At 41.8% G+C, this 17,278-nt stretch overlaps 1 protein-coding gene across 5 annotated transcripts in view; it reads left to right on the top strand.

Moving 5' to 3' along the window:
* Positions 1-17,278, top strand: part of NCAPG2 (non-SMC condensin II complex subunit G2) — a 40,433-nt gene that overhangs the window by 14,399 nt on the left and 8,756 nt on the right. For all 5 annotated transcript variants that reach the window (XM_069958900.1, XM_069958901.1, XM_069958903.1 and 2 more), the window contains 17 exons: positions 633-790; positions 6,219-6,353; positions 7,197-7,291; positions 7,688-7,757; positions 7,966-8,052; positions 8,442-8,534; positions 9,157-9,282; positions 9,372-9,551; positions 9,981-10,133; positions 11,542-11,764; positions 11,865-11,980; positions 12,225-12,398; positions 13,170-13,240; positions 13,327-13,480; positions 14,108-14,281; positions 15,401-15,517; positions 15,621-15,758. In XM_069958900.1, coding sequence (XP_069815001.1) covers positions 633-790; positions 6,219-6,353; positions 7,197-7,291; positions 7,688-7,757; positions 7,966-8,052; positions 8,442-8,534; positions 9,157-9,282; positions 9,372-9,551; positions 9,981-10,133; positions 11,542-11,764; positions 11,865-11,980; positions 12,225-12,398; positions 13,170-13,240; positions 13,327-13,480; positions 14,108-14,281; positions 15,401-15,517; positions 15,621-15,758 — 2,264 coding nt within the window. The remainder of the gene's footprint in view (positions 1-632; positions 791-6,218; positions 6,354-7,196; positions 7,292-7,687; positions 7,758-7,965; positions 8,053-8,441; positions 8,535-9,156; positions 9,283-9,371; positions 9,552-9,980; positions 10,134-11,541; positions 11,765-11,864; positions 11,981-12,224; positions 12,399-13,169; positions 13,241-13,326; positions 13,481-14,107; positions 14,282-15,400; positions 15,518-15,620; positions 15,759-17,278) is intronic.

Below are 17,278 nucleotides of genomic sequence, written 5' to 3'. Positions count from 1 at the left end.
TGTGTAATTCTTTGTCTGCTCTCTGCTGCCGACTAATCTCCCTCCTCCCCTCTCCATAGGTTACACAGGGCCTGACTGATGTAAAAGAGTCGAGATTCCCTGATAATGAGGGAGTGGAGGGAGGGAGGAAGACCGGGGGAAAGTCTTATTGAATGCAGATAATGGCATATTTGCCTAATAAATCCAATTACAAAGTTTCTTAAAATCGCCTGTACTATTGATTTCTGCAAAAAAATAAATAAAATAAAATAAAATACAACAGTGACACTTTAAGCAGCTGCAACCCCTTAGTCATGGTGTTATCACTGATGGGATTTCACAAGATCCCATCAGGACAAAGGGAGTAACTGAATAAAACAGGCCGAAATTCCAAGCGGACTCCGCTTGGAATCCTGCCTGCCTCAGTGACTCCATGTAATGTGTTGCTCTGGAGGGGGTTCTGCTCGGAATTTATGCCTGTTTTACTGTGTGAACAGGCCCAAAGTGGGCAAAACCTTTCCATTCATGCCACCAGAATACATAACATTTCACCGGAATTCAGAGAAATCTCAATGAACCCTTTAAATCTTAGATCGTTTTGTTATTTCCTGATTCAGTCCGTTTTATAAAACTCACATTATACTTGTTTTCAGAACTTTTGGAAGCTTTGCCAACATCAGAGTTAAAGCTCCGTGTTGCCATCCAGCGTCTCTGTGAAGCCTGGTGGGAGAAGGGCCTGGAGGGAAAGGAGGAGTTTGGAAAGACAGCTTTTGTTTTACTGCTGGCAAAGTCGCTCGATACGAAGTGTGTGGTATGTAGCAACCGAGGATGTCTTCAATTTTGTATACATTGTTATTTCTATATATTCTGTTTTTTTTTTTAAAGTGATAAGTGTAGTTTGCGATGGGTTCCTTAGGATACCCTAAACTACTTTTTTTTCTGTTTGCCCGAGTACCTGGCTTAGGGTCCTATTAGATGAAGCGATTTTTTTTTTTTTTTCTCAGATTAACAATAAACAATTGCAAATGAGCAATTTTACAAACCACCTGAAATCATTCACTGTAATATACGGAATGATAGTCGTTACTTACGAAAGTTGTTATGATTGTTATTACAATCATTCGTATACGCTATACTTCTTCTAATCACAGCGAATGAATGAACGCTTTGTGCATACACCAAAACAACAATTTTATGGTCAGCTCAAAAGATGCAATCAGCGACACACAAATGTGTTAGTCGTTTGATTGTTGCCTGCATATACACTTAATTAATTATCGCTTAAATAAAAATAAACAGAATTATTTGTACAATAATCTTTTTGTGTAATAGTGCACTTAGCACCAGTGCAGATAAATCACCTAAGACAGAAGAAAGCTAAACCTGTCACCTGATCTCACATGTATACAGCTCCAGTCTTGTCAGTGAGCCCCCTCATCTATAAACTACAAGGCAAAGGACCTATTGTAAATACAAGAACATGTATAGAACATATATACGCGATATGACTCCATTCCAGATTCTTTGAAGTTTGTGTTTAACCCCTTCAAGACAGTGCCCTTTGATGCACAAAAGTCCCAGTCAGATTAATGCAATGTTCCTCCCCGCCTTCTAAGAGCCATAGCGCTTTTATTTTTACACCTACAGGGCTGGTTGGGGTGTCATTTTATTTACGCCATGATCTCTAGTTTTTATTAATATCATATTGGTGAAACAGCAAAATTTTAATTGCTTTCTACGATTTTTTTTTTGTGATATATAATTTATTAAAATAAGCAATCCTGGTGCGTTTTTTATACTTTTATTTTTATAATGTGCAAGGGGGTCTTTTAAACATTTATTGGGAGGCGGTTTATAAGTTTTTTTTTTTTTTTTTTTTTTTTTTTTTTTTTTTTATACTTTTAAAAACTTTTTTTATTACCCCCACCCCCCCCCACACACACACTTTTATTTACTGTAAAATATGCAATTATTAGATTGCATATACTGATCTATGCTATGCCATAGCATAGATCAGTGTTATCGGCGATCTATGTATAGAGCCTGCCTGAGGGCAGACTCTATACATGGATCGCCAAACCAACAGGAAGGCGGTAAGGCGCTGCGGGGGTCCCAATCACTCAGTGACAGATGCTTGAGTGACTGCTGTTGATCATAGCGTTTAAGGGGTTAATGAGTCAGCTGCGGGATCGCAGCTGCCTTTCATTACCTCCAGCCCCGGTAACTGATGTGAGCGGGATCACTCACTGCATCGATCCCGCTCACATCAGGAAGCCCCTTCAGAGCAGGAACGTATATATACATTCCTACTGCACGGGGTATGTGCAGTAGGAATGTATATATACATATTACTGATGGGAAGGGGTTAAAAGAGGATTTTTTACTCACCGTAAAATCTCTTTCTCGTAGTCTTCATTGGGGGACACAGATACCATGGGTATAGGCTGCTGCCACTAGGAGGCGCTGACACTAAGAGAAACAAAGGAAGTGACTCCTCCTGAGCAGGATATACCCGCCCACAGGCACTGAGCTAAACCAGTTTGTACAAGAGCAGTAGGAGAAGTCAAGAACAAGTAAAGTAGGAATAACACCAAAAACGGAGAAAACTACCATACCGAGGAAAAACCCCAAAAGAAAATGGGTGGGTGCTGTGTCCCCCAATGAAGACTACGAGAAAGAGATTTTACGGTGAGTAAAAAATCCTCTTTTCTCGTGCGTCTTATTGGGGGACACAGATACCATGGGACGTCCAAAAGCAGTCCATGGGGTGGGAAAGATGACCGCTAGACAAGAGCGCTTGGTGAGAAGGCACAGAATAGCACCAACACAACCATCAACTAGGAAGAGAGCAAGGGATGATGCTGAATGCATCAGAGAAAACCCCTACAGGTCCGCAGCAAAGGAAAAAGAGTGTCTAGTCCCTGGAGCAACGTGCTGCACGGCAGACTGAGTGGGTTGTGTCCATGCTGGAAGCCAGCGACATGATGTAACATCAAGTCCAACAGAACTAGTAGGCTAGATGTGGGGAAAAAAGCAGCCGCCCAGCCAAGTAGGCGATCACAGGCGGCAGGGACTTACTCTGAGGTAGAACAGAATAAAAGGCAAATACAACCATGACGGGAGAGACTGGAAAATGTTTCATGGCACATAGAGGTCTAAGGCGTCAAATAAAGGAGAGAGAGGACTGAGCGTCTCTCATAGAAGGTGCCACATGAGATGCAGGAGAAGCTGCGTCCTTGACTATGGAGCTGGGAAGAATGGCCAGGCTGGAAGCTCCATAGGCCTAGGAGTACAGTCTTCACTGAGAAGACAAAACTTGAGCACAAGAGAAGCCATGGCCTATGACATGAGTTATCCCATCTGAAAAACACATGCTAATAAGAAGAATAAAGCTGTCCAAGCATAAAGCAGTCCAGGGAAGGAAGGAGCTGGAGGAAGGAAAACCAAGATCAGAATCTTGAGTAAGTTGTCCTGGAAGGAGTACAGTAGTACCTGGTACCCCGCAGTGCCCGGCAGAAAAGAGGAGCAGAGGAAAGCCGGTAAGCCCGTGAAAAAACAACTCCATGGGCTGTTAGAGCCTTAGAAAGGAGGTTGATCATATAAAACACTCCGCTCCAAGGAAGCCTAGAGGTACTCGAGAGCCTGGAGTCCCAGAAGACAACTGTCAAGGGAGGTCAAGGTAAGGCTGATGGGCATGGGAGTTGTCACAGGACAATGGGCACAACAGGTAATACATAGACTAGAGTCCATATGTAGACTAGATCCAGAAACCAACGCCTCAAAGGGTGAGCAGAGACGTTGCTTGGTAAGAGCAGAACAGCAAATGTAAGTCCTGCCAGAATGCGATAGGTTTGGAGACGATAAAATGTAGGGCCAGACATGGGCCAGTGAACAACCCTGTTTCCAAGGAGAGGAAACCCTTAAGGGAGTAAGTTCTCAAGGAATCCACATGGGAGACAAGATAAGGGAGGGGGACTGGGAGCCCCGTCTGGAGAGCATGGCCGGTCAACAAGAAGACCAAGGACAAGGAAGTCGAGCAGGAGTGCTCATAGAGGCCAGTGAGGGTCAGAAACCCACACCCGCCTGTTGGAAGAAGCAATTACGGAATAACAGTCCTCAAGAGGATACTTATACTAAATATTCCATCCTCCTGGAGGAGGGAAGGGCTGCTTGAAGATTTTCTGACTGAGTGGTAAAAAACCAAACCCAGGATGGGGGGGTCATGCACAACAGTGCATTACTCCAGGGAGAAGGAGTAATGGTGTAAGCGGGAGCACTGCAAAACCCTGAACTGAGAACAATGCTTCATAGTCCATATGGCCAAGCAAGGACACATGGAGAAGCTAGACCACAAAGAGACCATACACCTATGCTTAGGACGGTAGAGAAACAGTACAGGCAGTAAACAGGAAATCCTCACCCTGTGAGACTGCAGCTGCCTAAGAGAGAAGACTAAATACTTGCCATGTTGGCCATAGGCAGATGCAGAAGGAGAAGTCCTAAAGTACCACTGTGATAGACATGTAGGCAATTGATGTCCTACATACACCAGGGGTAGAAGAAACCCTTTACTGTTTTACCTGAGGAGCCGAGAGGCCTCACTTCAACCAGATCAAAGAAGGGACGGCCTAAGCAATACAAGCCATACTACTGGGGAACAGCCAGCGAGACAAATGCCAGAACATGGTAGTTATGCCCAGACCAAGGACAGAAGAACTACCCTGACAGTACCAGGATGAAATAGTGACCGGATCTGTATGCTGCCGGCCATTCAGAGGACCAGAGTATGAGAGTCCAACAGTCCGGGGGCAGGTAAAGCGAGGGGTTCTGTACCTTGTGTAGTGGGACACGTAGCAGGATGCTTAGGCTTTAGAAAGGATACAGCCCAAGAGGAATACAACAAGGTTACGCTGCCTGAGAGCAGGTAATGAGACTTGTTAGTGGAAACATATAGAAGAAAACCTGGTGTAGTAACAAGTTACCCCATGATGATCCCCTGAAGTGACAGGCACAGATCATGGAAGTCCTACGAGGATGAAAGGTAATATACAGGGTAACACGAGCAGAGTAGCTGCAAGCAGTAAGTAACAGAGGACCAGCATTCAAGAGATACAAATACCTGGACTGGAAGCAGGTAACGTGCCTGGTCAGACCTGTAAACAGAAGCCTACAGTGTGTGCTCTGGGAGCAGGGACGAGAACAGGACTGTGTCCCAATGTAAATGAGGACTGGATACGAGAACTGCCCAGCATCACCACTATAATGAGTGGACCTGAAGGTGGTGTATTACATCGTGTAACAGGTTACCACAATCTGCGCACACCGAACTACAGGTAATGTAGTTGGAGCCATATCATGCAGCAGAGGGCAGAGCTCTGAATAACCTTGTACCACCACCTGGGAGGGGGTAACATGTCCAGTTCTATGTCTGTGACATCATGTAGTAAAGGAATCTATGTCATGAAGATGAGAGGCAGGTCTGAAGCACCGCCCGCTAATGGGTGATGTGAGTGGGGAGGGCTGCAAGTAACTGGAGAGGGAGAGCTGCCTATGTGGAGTAAAATGGCGGCCTGGGAGGGAGGGCAGGGGGAATATACTCACCATATAGGAGCCCATACTCACCATTGTCGTCTTCAGCCGGTGGGTGCCTCACCTTAACGCGCCAAGCTTTGGGGGGCGAGGCGGGAAGGGGCTGTGCGGATACAGAGTCCGCAGAAAGGCGACCAGATAGTCAGACTGATCTGGGGCCCTGGTGTCACGTTGCCGGCCGGTGGCAACCGAGGGGTCACAGCCCATTTACATTTATGGTCTGTTCCCTGGTCGCATAGTGGGGGGATCAGGGTGAGTTTTAGATAACCCGCCGTGCCCAAGAATCCATAGGACCTAGAAGGAAAAAGAAATTCTAACTAACTAAACATAAAGGAAGAAACTGGTCTGGAGAACCCAGACCTGTGTCTGCCTCCTACTGACACTAAGCTAAACTGGTTTAGCTCAGTGCCTGTGGACGGGTATATCCTGCTCAGGAGGAGTCACTTCCTTTGTTTCTCTTAGTGTCAGCGCCTCCTAGTGGCAGCAGCCTATACCCATGGTATCTGTGTCCCCCAATAAGACGCACGAGAAAATCATTTATGTTAAAATTCTGTCTGCATCTTAATGCTTCACCTCGTTGCACTGATCTTCAACCGACCAGAACATGAAAGGAGTTTAGTAAGCAGCGAAATATTTTCTTTGTGTAACAGGTCGCGGACATCGCTCGCTTGTGGCAATTACATTCATCTCTCCTGTGTTTCGATTGCAACTCACCTGAGAGCAGCAAAGTGAAGGATTTGTTACTCCAGTGCTTCATGAGTATTAATCACATCAAAAGAGAAGAGGTAATCCTGTCTCTGATGCTCTTTAATGACAATCGTTAGCGAAGCTTTGGCTGTCCAGGCATGATGGGAATTGTAGTTTTGCAACAGCTGGAGGGACAAAGGTTCTCCATCCCTGGTAAAGGATAACAAACCTTTAGCCTCCCCTCCCCCCCCCCCCCCCCCCCAGCCTTTGCAAAACTAAAATTCCCATGATACCTGGGCAGCCAGGTTGTCCAGGCATGGTGGGAATTGTGGTTTGTCAACAGCTGGAGGGTTTAAGATTTGCCATCACTGGCGAACATTTGAATCATTATATAAAGAAAATACAGGTATTTATTTTATTTAACAACGCAATAATTGAACTCTCTAGGTTCTAAATGACAACACAATTAGCGTTGTACACATGTGGTGGTTTATTGAGCCTTTTTTAAATTTCTTCTATAGTCTTAAAATTTGCAAGTTCACAAAAACAGTGTGTGAACATAGCTGTACACTGAACAGTCGAATAGTTTAGTGAATGTTTTCCCTGTAAAAAAATGAAGGTTTATTTAATATAATCCTTACTGTATATGAACTGATGCTAGAAATAAGCAAATCTACAGTAGAAACGAAGCAGAGGGCTTTGCTACACTCGGCCATCGGCTTCTTCCAGGACTGCGTCCAGCTTTTCCAGGCACCCAGAGCAAAGTTCAAAAGCAGCAACCTGAAAGCTGGTGACCAAGCACAACGAAGCTCTGTGTTTCAATACTACTGTAGATTCGCTCCTCTATTTATCTGGAATGTATTGTCTCTTTTATATTCTAGTTGTAGATGAGATTTGTTCGTAATCAAAAATTAACATTTTCTCTTTTATTGTACTAACAGGGTCGGAGATTTCTCAGCTTTCTGTTCAGCTGGGATGTCAACTTCATTAAGATGATCCATGAAACCATCAAAAATCAATTGCAGTGTTTTCCAAAGTAAGTTGCTGTGGTTTCATAAGTCTGACTAAATGCTTTGGCTGCCCATAGACATATATTGATTGGGGGATGAAAGGGCATTGTTTATTCATCTTCCTTTTTCTACTCGCATGCATTTCATTGTAATCAGATCATCCATAAGACTTTACCTCATAACCCCAAGTTTGATAATATGTAGCACAATCCATCCATTCCCTTTTATTATGGTCACCTCCTGTGCACCCTGTTCAGTGCAGCCATGTTTGGTCTAACTAGTTATATGTTAAACAAATACAGTACTGTTTGGGACCAGTACTGTAGGAAGGGCAGATCACTTGTCTTGAGCCTGTTCCTAACATAGTTGTACTTTCCTAGTTTTTATTTTGTTATAACCATATCATTATCTCTTACCATTAGGTCATTGATGAACCATGTTGCAGATATATATTTCAGAGCCTGGAAAAAAGCATCTGGGGAAGTTTTAATGGTAACTTGGTTGATATTACTTTTGTATCTTGTTATAAATAAAGACCCATTGGGAACTTACTATATAAGGGGGTACAATATCGTACAATATAGTACAATATCAGATGTAATTGTAACTGAAACTAGTAAGATTTCTTATCATATAATAATATGCTTTGTTAACAATAATAGACTTACCCTTTATTTACTTTATGTTTTGTGCTCAAAAGACTATTGAACATGCCTGCATCCAGGACCTCATGCACCATGGTGTTCATTTGCCCAGGAATTCTCCAGTTCACCCCAAAGTGAGAGAGGTAGGCCGCCAGTGTGTTTCATTTAGCAACCATATTATAATGGATACATTTGCACTACACTTCAGTAGTTCCGAGACTTCTACAGATGGGAGAACCTCAGAAAAATAGACTGCGGACATTGCACCAAGATATGTTAACCAACAAAGCAATTGGCTTGTTTGGTGAATCAGAATTATGCTAAATCTTTAATATGTTAAACACATACGTGTGTGTGTGTGTGTATCTCTGTCTGTCTATCATTATTATTACACACAAATTATCAGACTGTATGGATTGCAGTTATTAAAAAGAACACCCTTACATAATCGCATTAGCGTATGTTGGCTGAAAATGTACAGTAACTATTACTATATCTACGAATTACAAATGATTACTATTTCTCTGCTCAGATATTGAGCTACTTTCATCAGCAAAAACTGCGTCAGGGAGTGGAAGAGATGCTGTACAGACTGTACCAACCCATCATCTGGAGAGGACTAAAGGTGAGGTGTTAAATTGTTATGGTTTATAGGGAGTCTGTCACATCCTGACCCCCTATTACCACTGATAGGGCTCAATAAAAGCTTTCAGAACTTACCTCTATTGCCTTGTCTGTGGTTTTGTTTTTTTGTTTTTTTATTTTCTTGAAAGAAACCTTTAGGTGTTAAATGCGTGTTTATAGGGGGTGGTGGGGATTTCTTTGTTGGGGTTTGGGGATAAAAAGTTAAGCACTTTACTGTGTTTGAAAAACCTTTTCAATAAAAAAATATCTGATAAAAAAAAAAAAAGAAATTAGGGTTGAATACTGTAGTGTCAAGGAATGGGGGTCTCTGGTTCCCTGGGCCCTGCATGCACTGTGCATTGACTGATTATATAAAGGACCGTGCATACAGCATAGTGAGGTGTATTGGTGATAGGACTCGGGGAAACCTAGGCCCTGCCTCCTTGACACTTTTCATTGCCTAAATAAAGGTGTTATACAGTAAAGCCCTTTGTCTTTATTTTCATATCTGTGTAGGATGTAAAAACTGCAATTCTGGAACCCCCTAATCGGCTTTGTTAGGTATATCATGTTTGTTTGTTTTACATTTATCATTAACACAATGCGTTTCTTCCTGGAAATAGGCGAGAAATTCCGAGGTTCGATCCAATGCTGCATTGTTATTTGTCGAAGCCTTTCCTTTACGGGACCCCAATATGAGCCATGAAGACATGGACAATGAAATTCAAAAGCAATTTGAAGAACTTTTTGTAAGTGTCAAATTGTTGTTTCACTGTTCACATTTAGGACTAAGTGTAAGGAATGATAATATTCATATTTGCTCTTTGGCTCTCCACAGAACCTTTTAGAAGATCCGCAGCCTGTCGTGCGATCTACTGGAGTGTTGGGGGTCTGTAAAATTTCTGCGAAATACTGGGAGATGATTCCACCATCAATCCTGGCAGATTTCATAAAGAAAATCCTGGGTGATCTCGCTGCTGATATTAGCTCTGCTGATGTGCGATGCTCTGTTTTTAAGGTAATCTGCTGCTGCGTCTAGGTTCCCATTTAATTAAGGAACAATACAGAGAATTGTAGCTTTGATACAGCTGGAGGGCCCGAGTTTGACGTGTGTCGACCACAGATGTCCAACTCAGGCCCTTCAGCTGTTAAACTACAATTCCCATGATGCCTGGACAGACAAAGCTAAAGCGTTGGCTGTCCAGGCATGATGGGAATTGTAGTTTTCAACAGCTTGAGGGCCTAAGTTTGACATCCCTGGTGTAGAGTGTGTGTAGTTTCACATGTGTTAAAGTGAGCAAATGTGTAATCGCTGCTTCATTCTGATGTGTAGCTTTTGGGACTCCAATTCTTGAGATTAGTGAGGTCAGACCCCTCATCAGTCATTCACTTATTTACATTGTTAGTGGGGCATCCCTTGAACAAATATATTTTTCCTTTCTCGCAGTGCCTAACCATTCTTTTGGACAACAAGTTGAGTCATCCTTTATTAGAACAGATGCTTCCAGCATTGAAAAACAGTCTTCACGACAATTCCGAGAAGGTCCGCGTGGCTTTTATTGACATGCTGCTAAAGTTAAAAGCTGTTCGAGCTGCTAAGGTATTGCATCATTGTCATTTTATATGGGTCTTTAAAGCGTACCTGTCACTACAAATAATTTTTGGGCATGTCATAAGGCATGACAAAAGTTATAGATCACAGATCAAAGTTAGAGACCAGCTCTGATCAGAATATTAGTAAATGTAAGTCTATGAAAAAATATTGACAGAATGAACAGCCGACTGGGCAGTGGATTGTGCTGCCATGATCTCTCCACGGCAATTTCTTCTGATCAGAGCGGGTCCCAGCAGACCCATTGTGATAGATAACATTGACATGTTTGATGACTTAATGTTATCAAAACATGTAGTGACAGTGCCCATTTAAGCATGGTATGTTATTTGAAAGTATATACAGTATTATATAACTTGTTAGTAGACAAAAATGCTACAGAACCTCAAACTTGTTATTAGTTTCGTCTTGCCAGGAGCCATTATAGTTCCAATTGTAGCAAAATGAGCTTGTTGCATATTTATTAAGCTCAATGTATAACAGTAAGCTGTTAGATCTGTCTAGTGGTGGCTGCAGGCAGCCAGCATATTATAGATGTGTGTCTATGTTTGGGGATTTGGAGCTTGCTGTCAGGTTTGAAGTGGACCTCTCAGCAGATTTTTGCTGACTAAACTAAAGGCAGTCATAATTTTTATTTTAGTTTTATGCATAATGGGGACATAAAGCCAACGGGGCATTACCTGAGCGGCAAAAGCCCAGCAAAGTTCAGCGATGGAACAAAATAAGAGTTATATCTCCTGATTCACACTTTTAGGTCATGTTCACACTACGTATATTTTCGTAAAACTACGGCCATTGTTGCACATTGTAACAACGGCCGTGATTATTACAAAAATATGTTACCTTGCCGTCTATGGGATCCCTAGTGGCGCCGCAAACAAGTGACATGTCAGTTTCATGCGGCCGTTATTCATTGAATAGCGTCCGCAGAAAACCCTGTCAGTGCACACTGTGGAGTGAGCGGCTCCGGTCGTACGCTCCATAGTGTGCTGTGGGGAGTTCTGATGTGGGCGCGCACGGATGCGCCTGCATCAGAACTCTGCGGTGCTAAAGATCATCCGGCTGGCAATGCAGTACTGGCCGTAATAATAATTTCTGAGACTGGCCGTTCGTGACCCGGCCAGGTGACGGAATGGGCGGTCTCTTACATTGTATGAACATAGCCCAAGGCTGCATTTGCTTTAGTCAACAGTCATCTGCTGTCAGGTCTCCTTAAAGAATTTTATCAGTTCAGAGTTTCTAACCTAAAAACAGAATGATGAAAGTAGAAATTCGCTTTAACGTCTTTGTCTTATTTCTCTTAGACTATAGCGCGCGCAAATGATATATATTTTTTTTAAATACCTTGAATTCTGTTTCATACAATTGTGTTTTTTTTTTTCTCTTTCTCTTTCAGTTTTGGAAAATTTGCCCCATGGAACATCTCTTAGCCCGCCTGGAAACAGACTCACGTCCTGTATGCCGCCGCATTGTCAATCTCATGTTTAGCTCTTTCTTTCCTGTCAATCAACCTGAGGAGACTTGGTGTGAACGATGTGTAGCACTTATACAAATGAACCCCGGAGCTGCGCGGAAGTTCTATCAGTATACCTACGAACACACTGCTCCAACCAATATAGGTGAATGCAATATGTTTCTATGGACTTTCCATTGTTTTTTGATTTTTATAATTAATCTGCATTATCTAACAGAATTTTTTTTAACCCCTCCTTCCTTCAGCAAAACTAATGCTCACTATAAGGCGCTGTCTAAATGCCTGCTTGCAAAAAACCTTACGTAATGAAGATGAGGAGAATGAAGATGGCAACGAGACTGAAAAGAAAACTAATAAAAGTGTAAGTGGAAACTTGTTCTCCAGTATGGTCTTTGCTTTTTATCCTCCTATTTCTTTTGATCATAAGTGTAATGTAAGAGGGTGCTTGTCTGCCTGAAGGTTTTCTGTGAATTAGTATGACTGAGAGCATAAAGCAATGAAGATCCACAACCAGACAGGAGACGTCCTCACTCCCTCAGCTTAGTTTGTTAAAGCACATTGGGCTTTGTTGCAAAATAATTAAGTGTTTTTTTGTCTATTTTCAGGTGTTGGAAAATGTCTTGTCTGTGGAAGATGCGGCTTCTATGGCCAGCTTACTGGAAATCGTGGTCATTTTGTGGCGAAGTATCAAAAAAGCTCTTGATCAAAATGAAGAAGCGAAAAAGTATACAATTAGTAAATTTGCTTCCGTACTGCCGGAATACTTCAGAGCGTTTAAGGTAGGTGTGTGAACTGTATTATATGTGTCAAATATGTGCAATGGATATACGATAACAATTCTGGATCCCCTATTCTAATAGCTGTCATGTGCCGTCCCTTTGTTATGCTTAATAGAAAGCAATGATAACCAACTGGATGTTACAAATTGGAGACGTGTCCCTACACTATCTGGCACCTTCAGCTCTCAGATAATATCACACAGTGCAGGGACATGCTTCCCAATTGGTAACACCCAGTTGGTTATGCAGTCATAGATTTCAAGTAAGAATAACAGGAACGGTACATCACAGAGCTATAAGAAGAGATGTTCCAGAATTGTTTTATGGGCACAGCATATGTTTGCTCAGATAGACCGGTCAGGAAGGGTGACAGGTCCTCTATAATTCATCAATCATGCTTCACATAAATATTGATAGGGCACAGAGAGTCTGCATAATCTGTAAAATACATTAGCATCAGCATCGCCAACAGTGGGGCATCTCTCGCCCTTGACATGACAGAACCACTTCTGTCGGACAAAGGAATTACAGGGTCAAGATGTGGGTGGAATAGAAAATGCTCACTATGAAACTAAGCACAGTAAACATGGAGTGGGCGTAGAGGTTACTTACTACCATGCTGATTTCAGAATGAAGAATAAGTGCTTCTTTAATTCTCTGTAGTCATCTGTAAAACACGTTTTCATGTCTCCATATATGATATAATCTTCTCTAAATGCTTTGTTTTGTCTGTTACAGTAATATAATATGCTTTTTCTTTTTCACCTACAGGACGAGCGCTGCACTGTAGCATTAATAATCTTGGCTTCTTTTATGCCTCCGTCTGCGGTTCCAACATTCAGGTAGACGTTCCTCCATGCTTGCCATTATCTATGTTTACTGTTAATCTTCAACTTATCCGTCCATTTCTATATCCATTTTCCTCCAGTTGCTCTGTACTGTCTAAGCTTAGAAACCTATACAGTGGCGCTGAAGAAAACAAGTACTCGACATTCATAGACTGCTTGTGTCGCTGGGGGCAAGTGGGCCACATATTGGAGCTTATAAATGACTGGCTATCTGAGAGTTTTCCAGAAAAAAAGGTACATAAATAGTAGGGTGAAGTCTATGTTCAGTTACAAAACAATATGTGACTTGCATAAAAGATAGGTCATGTTGTGTAACATTGTTGGAGTAATTTTCCTGTATGTTGCCCCCTTTTTGCTCTGGATATGTTATCAGACTATGCCACCCACTTCATATGATGGGCGGCAGTAAAACAACAGCCAAATGTTGGTCACTATGAGGGGAGGGGAGGGGGCAGCTCATAAATTGTCTGGTGTATTCTGTACTTGCTTCTGTTAGTCAAATGCCAATAATTTTGGGCCATTGTGGCTAATCAGAGAACCAACCTGTTCCTATAATCACCAGATTCCGCAGCACTTCTGGGGGTACATACATAAACAAAAATCAGACATGATATATACACATATAATTATCAAGCTGTGCATGAGGAGTGAGGGCCCTGCTTACAAGAGCTTACAGACTAGGAGACCATGCCATGCTTCCCTTACATGTGCAGTCTATAGATCAGGTTAGATCAGTCACACTATTGTGTTTCAGTGCCGCACCATTATCAAACACTCTGTTTTCCTGCAAGTAGATAAAAATATTCTTGCTAAGGTCCAAAGGCAGAAAGCACTTCTAATTTTTTTAATTCTGTTTAATAGAGTCGAAAGGATTCTGGCCGACAAGTTCGCATTCAGGATACAATGGAGAGTAAACCGGAGCTAGCTCTTGATTATATAGAGTACATTATGACCCATACCATGAATCGAGAATACCTTCTGTCTGTACAAACTAAAAAGTTAAATAGTCTTTTAAAGGTTCTGGGACTTGTCAAAGTAAGTTGTATAGTCTTAAGCTGTATTTGTCTGGATGGGTGATTTTGTTTGCTGCTTTTCGCTGAACTTTCCTCAAAACTTACATTATATCTTATGTGCACGGAAGATGTACTACACTGTATCAGTAGAGTAGCGCAAAGATTTAATCTGTTTTGGAGCTCCTGGCATCATAATGAATGATGTGGGGAGTTGTAGCTCATCATCTGTACATGGACCCTACTCAAGAAATATGTCAAGGGTCCGAATACACTGCTGCACACAATGGAGTGTGCGGCTGGCGCCGCACGCTCCATTGTGGGACCTGGCATGTCTCTGTGCAGCTGCTATTCTATGAATAGCGGCCGCAGAAAACTGACATGTTAGTTTCTCGTGCGACCGGATGGAATCCCGGCCGGAGAGTATACTATATGTATACACTCCGACCCGGATTCCATTCATTCACAAACAATGTATGGTTTGTATAAATCATGGCCGTTGTTGCAAATTGCAACGATGGCCGTGATTTATAAGAAACATACGTTGTGTGAACATGGCCTTTGTTTGCAAAAATGCCTCTTATGGAACCATCCGCTGTTGCTTTTTTCTGCACTTATTCATTTCTTCAGACAGAGAAATTTTATACAATTTACTATTTCTTCATAGTTCTCTGATCTCTGCCTGCCTTGATTTAGTATAAGCTTTCAATGTCTTCTGTAGGCTTATCCAGACTTAGAAAAACATGGCTTCTTTCTTTCAGAAATGGCACACTCTTGTTCCCGGTTTAGGTTTTGATTTTACAGCTCAGTTCCCTTGTAGTAAATAGAGCGGAATTGTAATACCACACACAACCTGGAGACAGGGGTAGCACTATTTATACAGAAAAACGGCTTTGATTTTTCTAATCTTGGAAAACCCCTTTAATTCGCTTACTATTGATTTTCCGCTACACCTGTGAGTCAATTCCGAGCTCCACAAGGCAGTCTATGCGGGATACAATGAGACTTGCTTTTGGTCTTTACTCATTCATGTTAATTATTCTTACAACGATTGCGATTCCTTGCCTGTGTTATTAGCTAACATTATTTAGCAATGTTGTGAATTCCATTGACTACCCTGACAGAGGATACATCTTAATTTTAGGAAGTGCTGTGCTCCTTTATAAAGCCAACGAAAGATACCGCTCACAAGATCACTCAAGAAACTGCCCTGAGGGCTTTCAGCCTTTATTGCAGACTCAGTATTCACCTCCAATACAAGGTAATGTTACTAAAGGGATTAGCAATCTGGAGGGCCATCGCTCAGAATGTATAGATTATATTGACTCTTGCTGACAAACATTATTTCTGCTTTTAACATATAGTTTAGCTCAGAAGGAAGGACGTATCTGTCAGTCTTGGAGGACACGGGGTCCTGGATTGAAGACAACGTTCTGGCACTTCTTGCCTCTGATGAGGTCGTTTCAGATCAGCAGTGTGATTTGTCTCAAGAAATCCTAAAGGTGAGATCTTTCTGACTCTTGTAGTTAAAGGCGTTGTGCAGCGGAAATCTTTTTCTTTCATATCAACTGGTGTCAGAAAGTTATATAGATTTGTAATTTACTTCTATTAAAAAAAACTCAAGTCTTCCCATACTTATTAGCTGCTGTATGCCCTGCAGGAAATGTTGTTTTATTTTCAGTCTGACACAGTGCTCTCTGCTGACATCTCTGGCCGAGACAGGAACTGTCCAGAGCAAGAGAGGTTTCTATGGGGATTCCCATAGAAAACCGAGACAGAGTTCCTGTCTCCTCCAGAGATGTCAGCAGTGACCACTGTGTCAGACTGAAAATAAAACAACATTCCCTACAGGACAAACAGCAGCTGATAAGTATGGGACGGCTTGAGATTTTTTTAATAGAAGTAAATTACAAATCTATATAACTTTCTGACACCAGTTGATTTGAAAGAAAAATATTTTCACTGGACAACCCCTTTAAGAAGGACCTGTGGTCTCTTCATATCTGTTTTAGTAAGTACTTGTGGTCTCCATGAAGTAACAATTCGGCAGCATCTTTCTTACAGGTCTGTGTTGCACCATTTCTCTAGTACAAATGTATTGTATGACTAAATAGCCAATTTATTTTTTAAGATTTTGAAAGTGTGTCCTTATACTATGTGACTGTGTCAGCTCAGATTGGATAGTCTGAGTGTGTAGGGACACGTGACACACAGTTTCTTTTATAGCCATATAGCTTTAGTAAAAACAACAGGAACAGCACAACACAGACCTATAAGAAAAGATTAGCCAGAATTGTTGTTTTATGGGAAATACATGGTTAATTTTGAATTTGGCTTACACCTATGGGTTTTACACCTAAAGCCTGTATCACACAGACATACTATGGAATAAAGTCTTTGCCTGACTGTGGATTTGATAACCAGAACTGACACGATCACCATCACTAGCCACAACATAGATGTGAGCAAAGCCTAACTCAGATAGGAAGATGTGTTTCCATTGTTTTTACTTCTGAGTTTTACTTGGTATAAATATTTCTGAATCTTTTCTAAGTGAAATAGCAAAGTGGAAAGACAGACTAGTTTTATTCCCCAAGCCCCATTATACTTCCCTATTTTTCGCTGATGTTAAAGAGATTTTCTGGGCACGTTATTGATGATCTAACCTCAGGATTGAAGTGAATGAAGACTGAGCTGCTGTAACCCAGCACTGCCACTACACAATGTACACAGTTGCCTACTTATGGCTTGTAGTATGGAGGTTTCACGTTTGATTGAGAAGATGTCTGCACCTCCCCTGTTTGACGTCGATGACCTGTCCTAAGGATAATTTCAGTGCCTTTAGTGAGACATTAGAAACAGACTATAGCTGTGTTGCTTAGGAATCCCCTCGTCTCCATCGGTGTTAATATTGGCAGTGCCTGACCAAAGTTTTGTGTTATGGCCCACATATATCAGGCATTTGGTCAGGTAATAGTCTCCTTAAAGTGACGCTACAAATAATAGTCATTTTAGTACAAAT

Source organism: Dendropsophus ebraccatus, chromosome 2 (assembly GCF_027789765.1).
Source record: "Dendropsophus ebraccatus isolate aDenEbr1 chromosome 2, aDenEbr1.pat, whole genome shotgun sequence".
Taxonomy (NCBI): Eukaryota; Metazoa; Chordata; class Amphibia; order Anura; family Hylidae; genus Dendropsophus; species Dendropsophus ebraccatus.
This window is presented reverse-complemented; position numbering and strand designations above follow the sequence as displayed.